Source organism: Rhea americana, unplaced genomic scaffold (genome assembly GCF_003343005.1).
Source record: "Rhea americana isolate MKP2758 unplaced genomic scaffold, rheAme1 scaffold_53, whole genome shotgun sequence".
Classification (NCBI taxonomy): Eukaryota; Metazoa; Chordata; class Aves; order Rheiformes; family Rheidae; genus Rhea; species Rhea americana.
Window position 1 is genome coordinate 5105684 of NW_028186679.1, and position 18574 is coordinate 5124257.

Consider the following 18574-nt stretch of genomic DNA (forward strand, 5'->3'; position numbering starts at 1 on the left):
GTTCTTTCTCACCATATTTTAGCTCACTTACTGGTTAACCTAAGTAGAGATCAGCTCGCATAATTCACCTGCCTTCTCCCTAAGCCTTACAGTTAGAATGCTTTGCAGGGAGAAAGGTATTTTCTTAGTAGTCTTTCTATGAGCATGAAATATTGTAGTTGGTACTTAGCACTTACATAATTGAACAAGAGCTAGCTATAAAGCTAAGATATCATGAAAGCTTTTCTGTACGTCCCTGCAATTAAGACATATRACATATTTTAAACGTTTTAGTAATGAATCAAAGGTAGATCTATCAGTAGTACCAAAACAGACTCATTTTGCAGTGCTGGAACAAGCTATGTAGCAGTAGTATGAGGTCACCCACTTTTTTTCTTTTGTGTCCTAACCTGAATGTTTGAGAAACAGGAAGAAAGGAGGCAAAGCATATATATGGCTCTCTTCCTCATTGGTTACTCACAGATACACTTGTGGACCCACTTTGGTGAGCCTGAACTGAAAACCACTCTAGCACTAGGACTATAACAACTTTTGGACTGTTAAGCTAGTGGGATTCAGATGAAAGCACAGGCTTGCCATATAGAAGTTACTTATTCCACTATCTATCCAGGTAATATTCAGAAGTAGTTTTCCTTCCTTCACAACTCTTTTTTACTCAATTGTTTGGTTATAGAGCCAGCATGTGTRGCATATTAGAACATATTTCACTTCATTGTAAAGTGCCTCATTTTCTACAGATACAGAGGCATCCAATTATTACTATATAAGGCAGTCTTTAATGATTAAYTACAGGCTTCTCTCAGTTAAGATTTATGTGCTTTTTGGTTCAGTTAGGAGCTGATTCTGACTCATTACAGCCTATATGTACAGCTCTGTACCCAATACTAGTAATCAATCATATTTTAGCATTTTTTGTTTTTACATTTTACTTCCAGAATATTAAATTAAGGTTGAAAAATGTACAGCCAACGTGATCATAAATTGTTTGAGCTAACAGAACTTTAGAACTCTTTTCTGTGAGATGAAATCTATTACTGGCAGTGCTAAGAGTCTATAGCAGAGATCACTTTTGCAGACAACATCTATATAGCATAAATGTTTTATGACAAGCAAGCTTCTCGTTATCTGTCATGAAGTCTCAAAAGAAACGGCCACATATTTATCCTGCAGCTTTTACATTATTAACTGCTGTTTGCAGAAGGTCCTCCTTTTTTACCAGAGTCATTTGATCGAATTCTTCTCGATGCACCATGTAGTGGAATGGGGCAAAGACCAAACATGGCTTATTCTTGGACTCTAAAGGAAGTGACATCTTATCAACCACTGCAACGCAAGCTTTTCACTGTGGTAGGTATTAATAATTGAGTAGCTAAGTTAAGTTGCACATAAAAGATTTTGCAGTGTAAAATTTACCTCACCTGCACCCCCAAATGGCACCTTATTTCCCCTCCTTTGTCAGGAGTTAAATGCTGGGATATTATTACCCAGAGCAACAAATTGCAAAGTTCTCTCTCTCTTTCTGGTCAAATAGAGCACCAGAAAAGTGTTCTTTGAAACACTTTCATAAAACTGTTTGCTATTCTGCAGCCTCTTCCCTTCTGAATACAAATTTCATGTCATTTCTTTGCCTTTCATCATTTGTTGACCATATGTAAGAAACCACCAAGTAATAACTTGTTTCTTTTTCATCACAAGATACCTTTGCTAAGCTTTTCCTCTTTCCTAGTTTCTCCAGTGAAGTTTCTTAGCCCCAAAAAGCAGTTTTTAGTTTATCCCTGAACCCATTTAGAGAATACGGAGCTTAAATATCTTGCCTAGTGTTTACACGTCTTGTGCTATCACTGTCCTTGATGAACAGTAGTTCCCGGAACACATACTTGTTGCACAGATAGATCCTAGCATGCAGTCTGCCCTTATGAAGCTATTGTATCTAGTGATAAGTTTTAATGATTTAAATCTACCTAGCTTTCCATTCCTGTTCTCCATGCACCAAAAGATTTTCCAAGTCAGTACAGTTTTCTTTAATATATCCTTAAATTTGTAAGAACTAAACCCAACCACATCTAAGACTTTGGTTTTGGATAGCTATAGAGGAATCCCTTGAAAAATAAATCTCATGGTGTTCTTTGAACATATTACTTCTTTTAGAATTTATTTCCCTCTGTTGCATCTGTTCTTGCTTAGAACAAGTTGCAGAACATATCTCTGTTCAGCTTTGTTCATAGCTATTGAAGTCAAAGAGGAAAATTTAAATTATTTAGGACCACTTAGATATTTATAAAACAAGAATATGTTATCTCATCTTTCCTAAAACTTGTCCTTTAGTGAAGAAGATAGTGTTAAGATTCAGTTAGTCTTTCAGCCCCACCATTATCTGCTGCTAGGTGAAGTCAATTCAGTGGTGCGTGAGATAGATACATGTAAATTATGGTAAATAAGAAAGTTTACAATTTTTCCATTCTTTCAATTCCATGAGTTTCAGTTTGTAATAGTCCGAAGGGTCCAAGTCACAGAACAGATTAAAGTCTTTTCACTGCAGCAACATGGACTCCTGCAACTTCACTGCAGKTAACTCCCCTGCAGTGGTGCTGCAAGGTACTATAAGATATGTGATGGAGTACAAAGCCAAAAGAACGTACTACAACTGTGACAGTGTGCTTGGGCTGATGCTAAAGGACAGGATTTCATGAAACTTGTCTAAATCCAAATTACATGTATTCAAAGTGAACCAGGGCTTGAAAAACATCATAGATATACCTTCCATGCCAAATCTGTGGAAACAGTTGACATGTAGTATCACTGAAGAAAGTATTGTATGTCCRTGGTTTGTAGCCAATGATGAAAACAGAACTAATCTGATATATGCAGAGCTGTCAAAATAACATGAGCGTGTCATCTCAGTGGTATTTAATAAGGTGCATGAAGTATGATGCTGATTTGGAAAGAAAAGCCTTTCTAATCCATAGAATTCTTTACCATATTCCCTGTAAAGARTCCTAATGCCTGTTTTGGACAGACAGATTTGAGTTTAAATAAGTGTTATGTTTACTTGTTTAGCATTATTGTTTCTACCTAATATGTAAGCTGCATTCAAAGTCATTTTGCACTTAAATAAAAGCTGAACTGTAGTTTCTCCCTCCCTGTAGGCAGTGAAATTGCTGAAGCCAGGAGGTGTTTTAGTATACAGTACATGTACGATTACACTTTCTGAAAATGAGGAACAAGTTGCTTGGGCCCTGGAAACCTTTCCATGCCTCCAGCTTCAGCCACAGGTAATAATATTTTCAGGGTACTTCACACAATCTAGTGATCTTGTTTTGGCACTGTAAAATTAAGCACTGTATTTACTATTAACCAATCTCTATAAATTTTAGCTGCTATAGTCAGAAATAACATGAGGATTTCTGAGGCTTTTTATATTTTCATATCTATTTGACCTTCATTTGGTGAACTTTAAGCAATATTTCACAGACAGAATCCCACTGTGCGCTATGGTGATTTCAGTTTGTACAACAGTCATTTAAAATACAACAGGGATAAAAGATAGTTCAAATGATAGGCTAAAATTTCCTTTGTAACTCTTTGCTTGTAATGCATATATTTTATTCTCTTACTTTACACCTTTACAAGAGAGGTGAAAAACTTTTAATAAAGCTACTGAAATGGTGAAGAATTGCATAAAAGGTGAGAGAAAAATACAAAGAATCTGATGTTTTGAGGATGAGAATTTTATATATATGGGAAATATCTTTGTATTGTTTAGAAGAATGAGGGAGTAAATTTATTTCAGATCTAGCATCCAAGAATGTAGCTTGTCTTTTGTGAAACCAGTATCTACTATTAAAGTGTCTGGGAGGAGGTAACATATACGGGTTATAGAGAGGTACTAAAAACGTTTTTATCTATACTGCATACATTTCAGAAATACCTATTACTGCTTGTAGTACCATGAGAGAACTTATCATCAGACCATATGTGGATCTYTTCCCATTTGTTGATGTGATCAGTTGAGTCGGTTAGCTGTTAACCATAGTGGCTTTGAGGAAAGGTCTAAATTTGCTATATATTTAACTAATACATTCTGTAATGATTTTTATCTATCCTCAAAAAGTAAATGATATGCGCATCTTTAAAAAATTGCAAAATTGCAATGGGTGAAAGATGAGAAATTATATGAAAGCTGATAAAGWTTTAACAGAACTGAAGCTTTTCTTAAAAGATTTATCTGTCAGAGATCTTTCACCTCCTGGTTCAGATTCCGATTTCCTACCATCCCATCCATTTTTGAGGGATTTTTGAGTTCTGTTTCAGATGAGATTATACATTTTGCCTTACAGTAGAAAAAAAATGTCCCTGGTAGACTGACAAAGCAAAACACAGGCCCTATTAACTCAAATACAAGATTCATTCCAATGTCAATAGGCTTGATTTCTCACCAATATCAGCACTGAATAAAGCATTATTTTCCCCACAGACATGCCATCTATATAAAAATTAATCTTTATGCTTTGTACCACTGGATAACTGGTTGTAAGTCATCTAATTTAAAAAGTAAGGCAATCTTCCTGTGAATAGGAAACTAGAATCTAGGGTTAACTTACTTACCTCATGTTCCTCTTATGTATTATTTCCTGTGTTCTTTAGTCTTTCCTACTGTACACCTGCTTTATTCCCAGTCCAGTWGCTCTCTTTTGAGCACCAGGGCCTGGAAACATTTTGGGAAAGACAACACAGGAGGTGGAAGCACGGGCATTGATTCCTCAAAGGTGGAGGTTACTGCACAACAGCCAATTCTTGGTTTGCACAGACTTGCTTCCTTTTAGAGATTTACATACAGAAGATACTGTATATCAGCTTAAATCTAGTGACTTAACTAGAGGGAAAAAGGAAGAGGTAGAGAAAACAATGGTTCTTCCTTTGACTGAGCAAGTCACTTGACCCTGTGTAATAGTGTCTGTTTTCCCAAGTCTTTTACCTTCTCCTCCTTCTATTACATTACCTCAAGTTGCTATTTCTGTCTCCCTTTACAATTTTTTTTCTCCACCTGCAATAGGCACTTCTTTTTGTTTCTTACCTGGAAAGCCCTAAAATCCTGCTGAGCAAAAGAAAGAAGCAGGCTGCAGGCTCTTGGCAGCCCAGCTCTGCAGTGCAGGATATGTTGTTAAGCAACTAACCTCATCAAGTGCTGCCTTCTGAGCTCGTGTGTTAGCAGTGTGTGGTGGCTCAAAGAATGCTCTGCTGCAAGCTGCATCATAGACTACACTAGACAAGATTTAAAAGGGAACCTTATTTTTGAATAAGTCTTCTTTTTATCTTCTTTCAAAGATAAATCGCTTCTTCCAAAGCGATGCCTCTTTATGCATCAGTTACTCCGGATTAGGGCTTTAAGTCTCTCCAGCTGAAGTTGTAAAATTGAGAAATCCAGGTATCTCTGCTACTACTGTGTTATTTACCGGCTAAGGAATTACTGTTTTTGACTTAATATCTAGTTAGTCAGTACACAGATTTAAAAGTGAAAAACCTGAAAGCCTTAGCTTCTTATTCTCTGGTAGTAACAGTTTTCTTGTGATAGGGAAGGTTTCATTCTTGTGAGCAAGGAGATGATTTAGATCTGTGTGTACCYATGCCAAGTAGGTGCTCTAATTACTAAACTACTGGGATAAAAAGGAATCAACTGTACTACCTCCTTCTCAAGGGGTTTTAGGCCTGATATATGTGCTCATCATATATGCACCTGCCATTAAGGCATGAAAAGAAGACTACATTGTTTTTGAATTTCCCTATGCTGTAAATGAAATAAACTTAGCTTGTCCATGCTGTTAACATTTAGAAAAATAGGAACTTCACTGATTAAATAATTTGCTTTTCTTTTTACTTAAAAAGGAACCTCATATTGGAGGAGAAGGCATGAGGGGAGCTGGGCTGTCGCTCGTTCAGTTGAAGCTGCTGCAGAGATTTGATCCATCTGCTGTGACTTTGCAAGGAATGGATATTAATTCTTTGCAAGATTCCAGGGAAGATGATTTGATTGCACTGGCAAATAAGGACTGTATAGGATTTTTTATTGCAAAATTTATTAAATTGAATAGTAAATAAGTATTCAGCGATACAACCTGAAAAAATACCTTTGTGAGTTGAAGAACAGTTCAAACGTTAACTATATTTCTTACTGCTGCAATGTTGCCAAGCCAACAGACTGACGACATGGTTGCTATGGTAGCACTAAAATCTGCCAGCTGTTCTGCTGGGAAAAAGCCACAGGTTGCAGAAAGAAAGTCACAGCTGGGGGAGGGGTAGTATCTTTTTTTAAGTCTCCACTTACTTTTGTATTTACAGCAGATCAGTGCATGAATGACAAGTATGTTTAGTCATCCTGTTGTCTGTTTTATCTTTTGCTATGTGTGTAGCTCATATAGCACCACAAGCATAGGAACAGGGCTTCATGGGGATAGGGTGGGGGTTAAGCTATCTTATGAAATGTAATCATAAATAAAATAGATTGGAACTGTTTTTGCAAATTTTGGAAAAGATGGTTTCTGTGGAGGTTTACCAAAATGCTTCATTAAATAGTGCTAAGTGAAACACTAATATTTCACAAATAACTGTTTTATAAATTGATACTTAGAACCTCATTTCTCTTTTATTTTAATACAAGCAAGATTCTCTGTACACATAATATATACACAAAATACGAGTAGGCTTTGTAGCATGTTTTTTATAGCAGCATGAATATATTAAACCATCTCACTCTGGGAATGTAAATAAATATTGTTTCAACATCAAACTTCCCATGCATAAACTGTATTGGTTCTGAAATAGACTGTTGGACTGGCTGACAAATGACAGTTTTAAAATCAAACATTTGCAATAGAAGGGGCAACAGCTGTGATTAATATATCAAGAAACAGAAAACAATGCATAATACCATTTGAAATGTTACAGATTTACCTTTCAAACAAGTTAGAATATTACTGGTTAAAAAATATCACCTGCAAAAGTCATATGAAAATTAAGACTGGGGAAGCATATTAATGAGAACTGACTTAAAACACTGCTCAGATGTTTAATAATTTAAATTGCATAAATTTGTTGGATATATTTGAAACTTCTGTTTCAGTTCCAGAAATACTCTCATTTTCAACAGTATTCTCTTCACTGGAACTGTCAATAGCACTAAAATTGGGGAGAAAAAAGATAAGTACAGCTAAAAAAACCTAAACTGAATTTTTTGCCACTGGATCAAATTCTAGTTTTTAAAAGTATTAGCTGAAAAACTTTTTACTTTTGGCATAGAGTTGTTTCGTTTCATTTAACACAGTGATATTAATTTTATACTTCACTTTTACTAAACTATAGCTTGTCATTRCATTTGTTTGTAATCAAAACAATTTATACAATTCTGTAGTCTGTTTACTTGTATTTGCTATCAGTGTTTTGATACAGAATATCTTCTGCCATTCTTAAATAAAACAAATGCCACTTTTTCTGTTTTACCAAAGGTGACCACAGTACATGTATGATCTTCATCCGCTGAAAGGCCTAGCCTAGCAAGACAGGAGGCTGGAATCCTTGTCTACTTCTTACCTACTTTTGTTGGTCCCTCCTTGCGGTTAACCGTGGCATACCAGGAGAAGAATTAAAATTCTTCTTTTTTTTGCATCAGTAGTAATAGGTGAAATACCCTATTTAGAATCATAATAGTTCATATTTATAGTCTTTTTAGCCTAAATATGGCTAAAATAATTACTTGGTAAGAAAATGTATTCATTTTCTATTATAATGTATGTACAATACAAATAGATTCAATTTTATGTATGTACTGAAATCTGTAAYTCAGTGCTAGTAAAAGACCGTTTTCTTTTTGCAGAATATATAAACTTGGTAAATGTTAATCAGCCCATATAGTCAATATGTTTAAATTTGTATACACTTATGAAGTGAGGAATTTTTGCCTTCATGTTCAGTAGCAGCAGCTATGTAATACTGAATTTGAAAAATTTAAAAATGCTGACTTTTTAGTGGAGGATTTGTTGATGCTTTCCCAGATTTATTTAGTTCTGAATCAAAAACAGGCTTTTCAAGAAGTTGATTTCACTTGATTTATAAGACAAGTTTCTCAGGAGGAAAAAATCTTTTTATGACTGAATTTTGTATGTGAATCCTGTGTAACTGCAGACCACACTTAATCTGAAAAAGCATTCTGATGAYTGAACTAGAGTTATTTCTGCAAAAGTCACTGCTGGACCTAAAGGAATATTCAGCATATTAAAGGGATAAACCTCAGCTGTTTCCCCAGACCCTCTCTCTGTGGGCAATGGAGAGAGATTAAGGGAGGGAAGGTGGGGGTGGGAGAGAGAGAGAGAGAGCGAGAGAAAAAAAAAGAGAAAGAAAAGAGACTTCTCCATCAAGCACTTCAGAGCAGAAATTAAGAAGTGAATCACCCTTGGAAAGAGTGGCCTCCCTCCTTTGACTACAGAAGGAGACTGGTTGGCTAAGTTGGAGGATGGCCTACTACTTCTTTTTTTTTTTTTTTCCCCCTTTTCCAATCTTACTGTGACATTAAGTTAAAGCGCAGGTATTTTAATGTTTTTTTTTTCATTTTCATCACTTTGATGTATGGAGCCTGTATGTGTTTTTAATACATAGTTGGGTTCCTTTCCTGATAAGAATGCTTTACCAATTGCATCATAATGTTTCAGTGTGGCTGAAACACAATTGAAATACATATACCATACAAGATATATAAACATTGAATTAAAAAAGGTAGTCATTTTAATGAAAGACTAACCTGAGAGAGAGGGGTATACAATCAGAGCCCATCTTTAAAAAAAAAGTGAATCTGGAAAATTCACTTTTTCAGTGAAAAGTAGTTTTCTCTATTTKCAGAAATAGTGATTTATATTAATAGTGCAGGTTTAAATATTTATCTTGGTCACTATAAAGATATTAAAATAGGCAGCCTCATATAGCATGAAATTTTAATAATAACAGTTTCTTTCTGTTTAAGGGTCATGGAATCCACCAAAATTTTTAGACTGTAGGATTATATAAGCTCTTAAAGAAAAAAAGGAGTATTTATTGATAGGAAATCAGGCTAGTGAAGGTAATGAACAAGAAATGCTTTTAGGTACTTATATGTAYACACCCTGTATTTTAAAGAACTGTCTTTTTCTGTTTCATTGTGGCTAAATATTCAACCTTGTTCATTTTAGCTGAAAGTACCACATACGTAGTTTAAAAAATATTCTAGAATATGCCAAATAATTTATGAGAAGATCTAGTTATATGCTTCTAGAATTTGTCGTAGAGTAGGTTATGCATGATAGATAAAAGTGGTAAGAGTAAAGTAAGAAAGAACACAGATGAGTTAGAAGAAGCAGATTTATCTCTATGTCTGATGAAATATTTTTTTTTTTTTTTTTTGACTGCAGGAACACATCTCTAGGGTGTTGTGCTATAAAAAGAAACTATAAAACTACTGTAAGCTTATATGTAACAATTTCTTATATAAAAATGGGGAAGTGAATTATAGACACAATTGGAATTTGCTGAACAAGTCTGATGGAACAACATTTGACAGAAAGTATTCACAAGGCAATAGCATCCACATATTTTACAGACGATAAAACTAAAATTTTGTTGAAAGATCTGTAGTAAAGTAATAAATAAGACAAAATGTATACTAAAAATGTATACCACTTTACTCTGAAAAAGAATTTCTCTGCCCCTCCTGTAGACTATATGGTAAAATTTTTTGCAATATGSTTTATTTTCATGGAGGGAATGGAATTAAAATCAAAATTGTAAAACAAAACAGAACAACCCCAGAGGATTAGTAGAATTGAGCATTCAGGAAATAACTTTCTGCTTGATATGTTAAATGAATCAGAAGTCAAATGTAACCAGAAACCAAAATGATTCTTGAGGAGCCTTTCGTAGCTACCACAGAAGATGGCTTATGCTAACATTTTATTTTGCACTGACACTGATTGAAAGCAATCAGACCACCCCTTGCATTCCAGCTCAGGGACTGATAATGGGTAGGGGCAACTAAAGGACAACTACGGCCACGACCATTTCAAAACTTCTGCAGCTGTTATAAAAATTGTTTTGGACTTTACAAACCAGTGAAGCTTGAAAATRGTAATTACTAACAAAGTCTTAAAAYACAGTAAGYATTGAGAGGACAGGGTATTGGGCAGAAACTGCATGTATAGGATGCAAAGGGTCTGCTGAATAAGCGACAGGATAAACAAGGAGAAGAAAAATGAGCTCTGTACTTCGATTCAAGGTTTGACAAGTGGGATTTCATTTCCTTTTTATAAATGCAGAGTAAGGACTGTAAGTGAAGAATTTCACACACATTATTTTATGGGTTTCTGTGAAAACAGATGCTCCATTCTCAACTCAAACTGACTGTAGCTTTAAAATCATCTTTATTAATTACAGTTAAATCCATAGGAGAAACTACCTATTGATATTTTACATCTTGAGAGGCATAAATTGTAAAAGATGCCTCTCAAATTCTGAACTCCGGATGGTAGACACAGAATGTGAATTCATGAGTGAGTATTCCAGAAGAAAGATTCTTCTAATTACTACAAATTCAAAAAATATTTTAAAAAATTAAAAATTCATTACTTGATATCAAAGCAGTTTCTTTTAACTGTCAAGTCTTACTGATGCTAATTTTGTGCACAAACCCGTTTGTTTATTCTTTTATGCTACCTTGTCCATTAACAGATCTGGAAACTGTTATTCTCCTCCCCTTCCAAATCTTCCTCAAGAATTCTTTCTTCTGTGGTGTTTACCTAACAGTTAACTGTTAGTGTTGGGCTGTTGAACAGTACTGATGTGTATTCATTTGAAAAGACATACAAAACAAAAAAGTTAAGTATGACATAYACGTAAATATTAAATTGTATCCTATTCCTTTCATATGCTGAAATCCTTAGGAAAAATACAGTGAGAGCTGATAAGACCTATGTATCACTTAACTGTTTTATCATCTTCCTTTTCCTCCTTTCTCATTTGTTTTATCTTTTTAGCTTGCTTAAATAGAAATGTTACAAGTTGTTTTGTACCACACATACATTAGAGGACTCTGGAGCTAACTGGGACCAGACCTCTGGCATTTCTCAAATCCAAAGCTCTTAAAACCAGATATAGAAATATGAACCCACTGCTATCCTATGCAAACAATAATATTATGGGCAAAACTTTGCAAAGACATTTCATCACAATAGCCTTTGATATGTCCTCCAGTTGGAGTATTTTTAAAGCTTCTCATTGAAAACTTAAAGTGCTTTTCAAAGTAGTGCTCAGCAGGCAGGTGGTATTGTGCAAAGTGTGTAGTACAAGCTCACATTACAACTGATTTGTCACTCAATAACTGAAGAAAAATATCTTAGCAAGGCAAATAAATACCTACTGAGAGTGTCAGCCTAAGAAATGTAAGTATTAGTATGTTGCCTATACATAGTTAGTTGCACTGTACAAAAAATGTTTATCTCATTGAGTTGGATGGGGATATGCCCTTCTTTTTGATAAAATATTTATATTCCATAAACCAATATATAGGTTATACTTAAATATCAGGGTTTGGATTATGCTCTTTATCGTTTATTTGTCTCTATAGGGTTACTTACTCCATGGTTTTCACATGTAACTACTCAGTGCTTTGAAACTCTGCCAAACATTCCTTAAGAAATACTTTTAAGGAAGGTGGAAAATGAACACTTTTTGGAGCAAGAGTAAAAAAAAAAAAATAGAGGGTACTGAAGCAGAATCCACAGATCACTTCTTTGAGGACATAGCCCTCCCGTAACAGCTGAAGGGAGCAACAGAATTTACCAAAGTTGGTAAAATAGCTAAACCCAGGATATATATAACAAGACAATATAAATTCTATTCGCATTTAAATTTGATCTGATAACGACTCAAACACCAACAACTCTTTCAATGTCATTTCCATTGATACATTGAAAATCTCCTTATATCAAAAGCCACTGTTTATACAGTCTCGTATATGCATTTAGTAAATCCGCAGGTCTACTTACCCACGCTTCCTTTTTCTACAAAGTCATTGTGATGTTTAGAGAAAAGCTGAGAATTTTATTTCTAGAAAAATACGCTTTTTCTTGTATTTCCCAGAGTTCATGCTCTGAGTCAAAGAGTACCCTTGAATTACCACAAGCGACAGCAGCACTGGGAGTCATGTCTAAGTATCTGACAGCAGAATTTCACCATTTTGAGGTGAGGGTAAAATTATGCATGTAAAACAGGGAGAGGGACTGGGCAAACAAAGTATCTTTAAGGGAATCAAACTGAGTTGCCTGGATGCTGAAATAGAAGATTRGAGAAAACACGCACATCCCATTTATCATGTCCATTTCACTAAAATGATATTCAAAAATCAGGCAGTGCTGATATTCCCAGAATTGAAATAATAAATAATAAAATCTTCCAGCTAAATGAAGTATTATCCGACTACATTCTTTATATAATATGCTATGTACAGTGAAATACAAAAAGTATTTCATTCATACAATTACTACAAAGATAAGATGTGATGCAGAACGGCCTTTACACTAGGCAAGGGTATGGAACCTGTAGCCAAAAATAATAAGGAATTTTCCCCCACTTACCAGTGCAACAGGTGTTCAATGCAAAACAAATGCTTTCACTCTCTTTGATTTAAATGCATTTTCTCTAGTAAGCTCGTAACAGACAGTATTTTGTCACAGTCATTTTTTCTAAGCATTTACTGGCAGCACAACAGTTTAGGTGATGGAAAAGCAGTGAGCTGGCTGCAAAGTGGGAATGCAGAGGAATTGGCAAGTGTAGAAAAAAGTGGAGAAGCTACAAAAATTTATTTTCCAACAAAATAACTCTCCACAAGCTGTGTAAACTTTTCTTACTAAAACAGATACTCTAAAACACAAAGATTTTACATTTCCAGTGAAACACTCACAGTAACATTTGCCTGTGTTTTTACTCTCCTGGAGTCTCAATAAAGAGCCAGCAGATTTATGCTTTCTCAATTACCTGGGTCAGTAAACTCCCCCATGTTCCCTGACTGCAATTTGGATTTTTAAATTAATAGACAGAATGAAGAAACAGACTTCTTGGACTTTTGAGTAACCTTTGTTTTCTTTAGTAGATTCTCACCCTTTGCTGCCTAATGTGCGCACACACATCCACCACCGCCTGCTCACATACACACCTCTGTTGTGTGTGCTCTGTTATTCCGAAAACAGAACAAAAGTTGTGTCCATTGCAATCGTGTGACCTGTACAGAGAAGAATAATTTATATTGGTAAGTTATTTTTCTTTATCATAAAATYAAAATGCAAAATTGAGTTTGCAAGGACAGTATTAAGAATCAGACCCTTTATCTCAAGCACTCATTCATATTTACAGTAAATATAAGCTTTCTGCTACAGAAGAAAAAGTATTTAGATTGAACACTGTTACAGATTCCCTAAATGAGGCTAGTTCCAGTTGCCAGTAATTCAAAAGCAAATCTGCTGACTTGGCATTAGGACTCTAAAACAGTGTGATCAAACTTATATAGTAAGAAGGTGTCTGCAGAAATAACATTTATAAACTGTATATACAGTACACAGTACCAGTACATAGAAAATAGATTCTGACTTTATGATCCCCCTGTGTGTAAGGCAAGACTGAATTCTGTCCTCAAATGGAGTCCACTAGAGGTACAAGCAACAGAGAGTGGCTCTTAATCAATATGCAAATCAAGTGCATACAAATCAAAAATCAGAGCAGACAAAAGTTTTAGTTTTTTATGTGCTGATTCTGGCTTGCTGAATACACGGGAAGTTATTAAACATCAAAGGTACCTTTTTTAAAAACACTAACAACACCTTGATGGCAACAGATATTGTTCAAGTGGCAGCTACCAAAAACAGCTTGAAAAAAGGCATAGTACAACATCAGGAACTCCGCAGTTGTACTATGCTAATTCATTTAGCACTAACGAAAATAATAAGTATATGAATATTCTATTTCATGCTATTGCTATGCAAGCAACAGCAATACAAATCAGCATACAGAAGGATACCATATGTTCTGCAATGAAAAACCCAAAGATATTTTCAAGGGGCTTTGTTACAAGACTTCAAAGAAACACAAGACTGCCAGAGGCAAAAGTTACTGACGGATGTAAACATCCCTGTTCCATTCTCCGGTGTCGTTACGTTTTTTAGATATCACTTCCCCATCTTTGTCACAATATTGGTCCCTTGATTTATGACGACTACGTTGTTTGTTGCATTCATTGTGGTCCTGCTCGCGGTCCCTTTCCTTTGAGCGATGCCTTGATTCTCTATGTCTGTGATCACTGCTCCCATGGGACTCGTCTCTATGATTGTGATCCCTGTGAGAATCGTAGTGGTCACCATGCTCATGTGAGTAGTCCTCCTTTGGCTCGATGTAAGCYGAATCTCTGCTATCTTGTGTTTCTGAGTCAAAAGTTTCTTGCCTAGGAAGGCCTCGGCCAACACCACTGCGATGGTTATGGTGCTGGGATGAGGAAGAGCGATGCTGGGATTTCTTGATGGGTTCAACCCGTGCTTCCTCCTCAATTTGTGAACCGCTGCGTTCAGGGACTGAATGGTCATTCCTCTGGTCTCCTTGAGATCCCTGGTATCACAACCAGCAGTAAGTTCGCATACATGAACTGCATATTTAAAAGCTTTCTCCAATATCAAATTAAACTAGAAAACATCATGAAACCAATAAAATTCAAGTACACAACAGTCCACTTGGAATCTAATCTAGAAAATACCAGAATTCAACTTTTACTATAAATTAAGTATTATAATACAAACAAATCCTTTCATTCTARCCAAAAATGGAGGGCAGCACTCAGGTTATTCTGTGACATTAAGGCCTGTGATGTTTCTGAATACTCCAATTAGCAATAATTGCCTACCAAACTCCAGTCAAAAAGGAGCATGCAGAAGCAGAACAAATGGCAGAAAAATGAAAGAGGACACATCATACCAGGAGAGAGCAGATAACAGCTCAGAGTTTATAGAAGCCTGTCCGAAAACAGGCACTATTGCAGAGCGATTTTAAAGGASTGCACATGCAGGCTGAGAAGATGTATTTAGACAGAGAAGCCAAAGCACAAAACCTTGTTGTTTTTATAGTTTTTTTTTTTTTTTTTTAGAAATAAAATACACTTGAGTCTGGTACTAAGAATGTTTGTATTATGATACTAATAGTATCACTGCCCCTCTGTTTTTCCCAGTGATAATTCGTTTTCCTCATGGTAATGAAAAATTAAACCTCCTAATTTAAGCACTCAAGAATATTGATCATTTCCAAGGAAAGCAGAAGGAGAGTGATATTATCACCTGAAGAATCTCCTATCAAACTGCTACTATTAAGAGATTGAAATAAAAATTACCAGGTAATATCAAACCTACTCTTCATCAGCATAATGCTTTGAAATCACTGCAAAATGAATAAGTGGCATTATTTAATTCATTTGGGGGTTCAATTGTGTTAACCTGCTTCTCTCCTTAAACCACAGCCAAAGCATTTTCAGTCTTAATTTTAAAATTTTTGGAAATAGTTTATGGTCAAATTGAATTATCCTTCTCACATTAGGTTAAGAATTTCAACAAAAAATCCTATCTACTGGCACAAAATTAAACGAGGTAGACTTTGAGTTATACAAATATTTATTTGTGAGACTGCACTGAATTTACTAAAGTTAGACTAAACTAAGTTCAGAGTTGTATAAAAATGAGGCTTGCCTCCAGGATAGCTCATGGAAGTATGTTCTTGGTGTCTTTGTACGACATGGAAACTAAACTGAGTTTTAGAGCTGAACCTCCGGGCATTTGGGTTCATCCATAGCWTGAAGGTGGATGGAGCAACTGGGAACTAAACAGATTTACAAGAATGGCAGAACCACCTCAGGTTTGTTTAAACTGAAAAAGAAATCCTATGGAAATCACTGAATCTTCTGCTCTGAAGCAGGCTGTAAAGTGGACTATGTCCTTCAGCCGCAAATCCTGGCAACTGGGTTTCCTAGCAACCCAACGAGTAAGATGACAGGAATTTGTACAGAAACTGGACTGTATTTTATCAGAAATTTATCAAAGCCAACATATTTCAGAAAAAAACAATTCCATTTCACAAATCAGCATTTTCTAAGACAGTATTTTTCATTGTCAAATTTCCCAGCAAGTTGCTGGTTTGCCCCATGGGCTCCCARTTTGAAACAGATGGCATATAGGAGAAGAAGATAGCAGAAATAGCAGAGTAGATCTTTTTATTATTCCTGTTTTTATGATATCGAGATGATTCTGATTGCTGGAAAAGGAATTTAGTAATGGTAAACATGAATATATGTTTTCAAAGTGAACAGATGAGGAGAATTATAAATAGGATCAAGTGAAAAGTAAGAGAGTCTAAACCAACACCTGCTTTGGATGTATAAACACATTTTAATTACTTGTAACCACGACTGTTTTTAAAGGATGTAAACTGGGTGCACCTTTAATCCTTTAATTCTCATATGATCAAATACCAAATATGTACCTACACATAGTTGTGACCAATAAAATCTATCATTGCTGTGGTTTGAGAACAAATCTAAAATTTGTATCTGATTTGAACAGACTGTCATTTTACAAACTCAGATGCATTTTCTCTGCTGTGATGACTATGCATGGAGGAATTGGACACAACCAATTGATACAGAACCGATAACCTTACTACCCTGCAATTTCAGAACAGTTTGAGGACTTGTGGGAAAATTCACTGACAGTAAGTTTCCCTAAATATTACAGGGACACTGAAAAGGTAATGTCTGAATCTGGATTAAGACTTGGGTTTGTGGCTCATAACAAAATTTGGGCTCTGAATTGCACTAGATGCTACAGTGCAGAAATTTTATGGCTCAGTCATCTAAATGGAGGAAGTTTGAAATGAGCCTGTTTCATTATTCAGGTTGTAACTTCTTAGAAGCAGTGGTTCTTGAGAAGAAGTTTAAACATCAAAACAGAAGAGAGAAAAAGCTGCGTCCAYGCTGCCAATTTGGCTTGTTCCCTGTTTCCCCCCACTAGTCCCCTAATCACCTACACCATACGTGTGTGAATTTGCTCAGTTTAATTTTTGAATTTAGCCAACAATTTCCTTAGAAGAGGGAATCYGTGAAGAGTTGTCAGGACAGTTCACTCCAAGCTCCCTATCAGACAGACAGGAGGGGTACTGGCTTTCCACCTTTGGCTCCACAATCCCAGGAGGCCTTACACCTTCAAACGCCTCGTGCCATGCAATGCACACAGTCAGTGTCATGCTACAAACATACCACTCTGGAAAGCAGCAACACAAATCTCTCATTACCACGTATACTTTGGACTGAAAAAACRCAAAATCAAATTACATCCAAAGACAAAGGGTGCCACACCGGCCCCAGAGGAGAACAAGTCCAGCGCTTTGCAGTGTGGATGTGGCCACTCCAGACCAAATGGCTGGAGGCAAGGATTTTCTCTCTAGGGCAGCCCACAAAGATGGCATAAACATAAAATTTAAACTCCTAGTAGAAAGAATGAAATTTATTGAAAGAATGAGCTCAGCTACTGCGATTAGAAAAATAAGCCCACTCTACTCCAAGCCAACTGGTCTTGGAGTCTTGGACATGTTGCAGATTTGAGAGACAGCTGAAAATGTATCATAGAAAAATGAAACAAAAGGAACACAAAAGTTCAGCACTTCATAGGGGACCACCGATGCTCTGCACTTCTGAACTGACAGACCTACAAACAAACCGTGAAAGTGCAAGTACACTCTTATTTTTAGTCCTTAAAATAAAAACTTGCAAATTTGTAAGGAGATATCACAACATTCAGAAAGGTGTTATTAAAACTTTGTATGGTTCCTGCAGAAAATGTGGTTAATAATCAGTACACACTAATATGAGTAAGTGAACTATAAATTCACACCCAAAAGTCTTAAAAAAAATTTGATGAAAATAATAAACGTGTCTACAAAGCAAAGAAAGTTTATCTACCAATCTGCACACAACAATACTGAATTTCATACTCAGAAATTCTTCCAGCTCACAAATTTTTCAGGGTGTTTCAGCTCTGGAGACAGAAAAAAAAGGCAGAAATGAGCTACAGCTTCAGTCTCTTTTCCTGCAACTGCTTTTGGAAGTGAGAGATACCCTGTAAGCTGGCTGAAGTGATTTTTCCTGTTAGTGAAAGGACCTATCAGGTTTGAGGTCTAGTGATGGGAAATAAACTGTTTGACACAAAACATTGTTTTGCAAAACCATACAAAATGAAAAACATTTTTTCAACATTTAAATTCTGATGCAGAGATGTTTTTCTTTAATTTTCTAGAAGGAGACATTTTTCTTAGCCAGTGACGTATTCTAACCAACACATATATATGCAACTTAGATGGAAATTTAGATATAATAAGCTGAGACAGATGTATTAGCMCCACTGTAATCTCCTAGGTCTCAAAGTGTCACTAACTATTTATAATAAAGTTGCCACTTTAAACTCCTCAGTTTATGTCATGCAAT

The 18574-nt window shown here is 35.7% G+C and overlaps 2 protein-coding genes across 8 annotated transcripts in view; one reads left to right on the forward strand and one right to left on the reverse strand.

The window, feature by feature from the left end:
• Positions 1-6614, forward strand: part of NSUN6 (NOP2/Sun RNA methyltransferase 6) — a 30385-nt gene extending 23771 nt beyond the window's left edge. For all 6 annotated transcript variants that reach the window (XM_085318361.1, XM_085318360.1, XM_085318364.1 and 3 more), the window contains 3 exons: positions 1199-1347; positions 3147-3272; positions 5884-6614. In XM_085318361.1, coding sequence (XP_085174487.1) covers positions 1199-1347; positions 3147-3272; positions 5884-6096 — 488 coding nt within the window. In that variant the 3' untranslated portion in view covers positions 6097-6614. The remainder of the gene's footprint in view (positions 1-1198; positions 1348-3146; positions 3273-5883) is intronic.
• Positions 6615-12853: 6239 nt separating this feature from the next.
• The window catches only part of CACNB2 (calcium voltage-gated channel auxiliary subunit beta 2), a 262022-nt gene continuing 256301 nt past the window's right edge, over positions 12854-18574 (reverse strand). For both annotated transcript variants that reach the window (XM_085318357.1, XM_085318359.1), the window contains one exon: positions 12854-14664. In XM_085318357.1, coding sequence (XP_085174483.1) covers positions 14173-14664 — 492 coding nt within the window. In that variant the 3' untranslated portion in view covers positions 12854-14172. The remainder of the gene's footprint in view (positions 14665-18574) is intronic.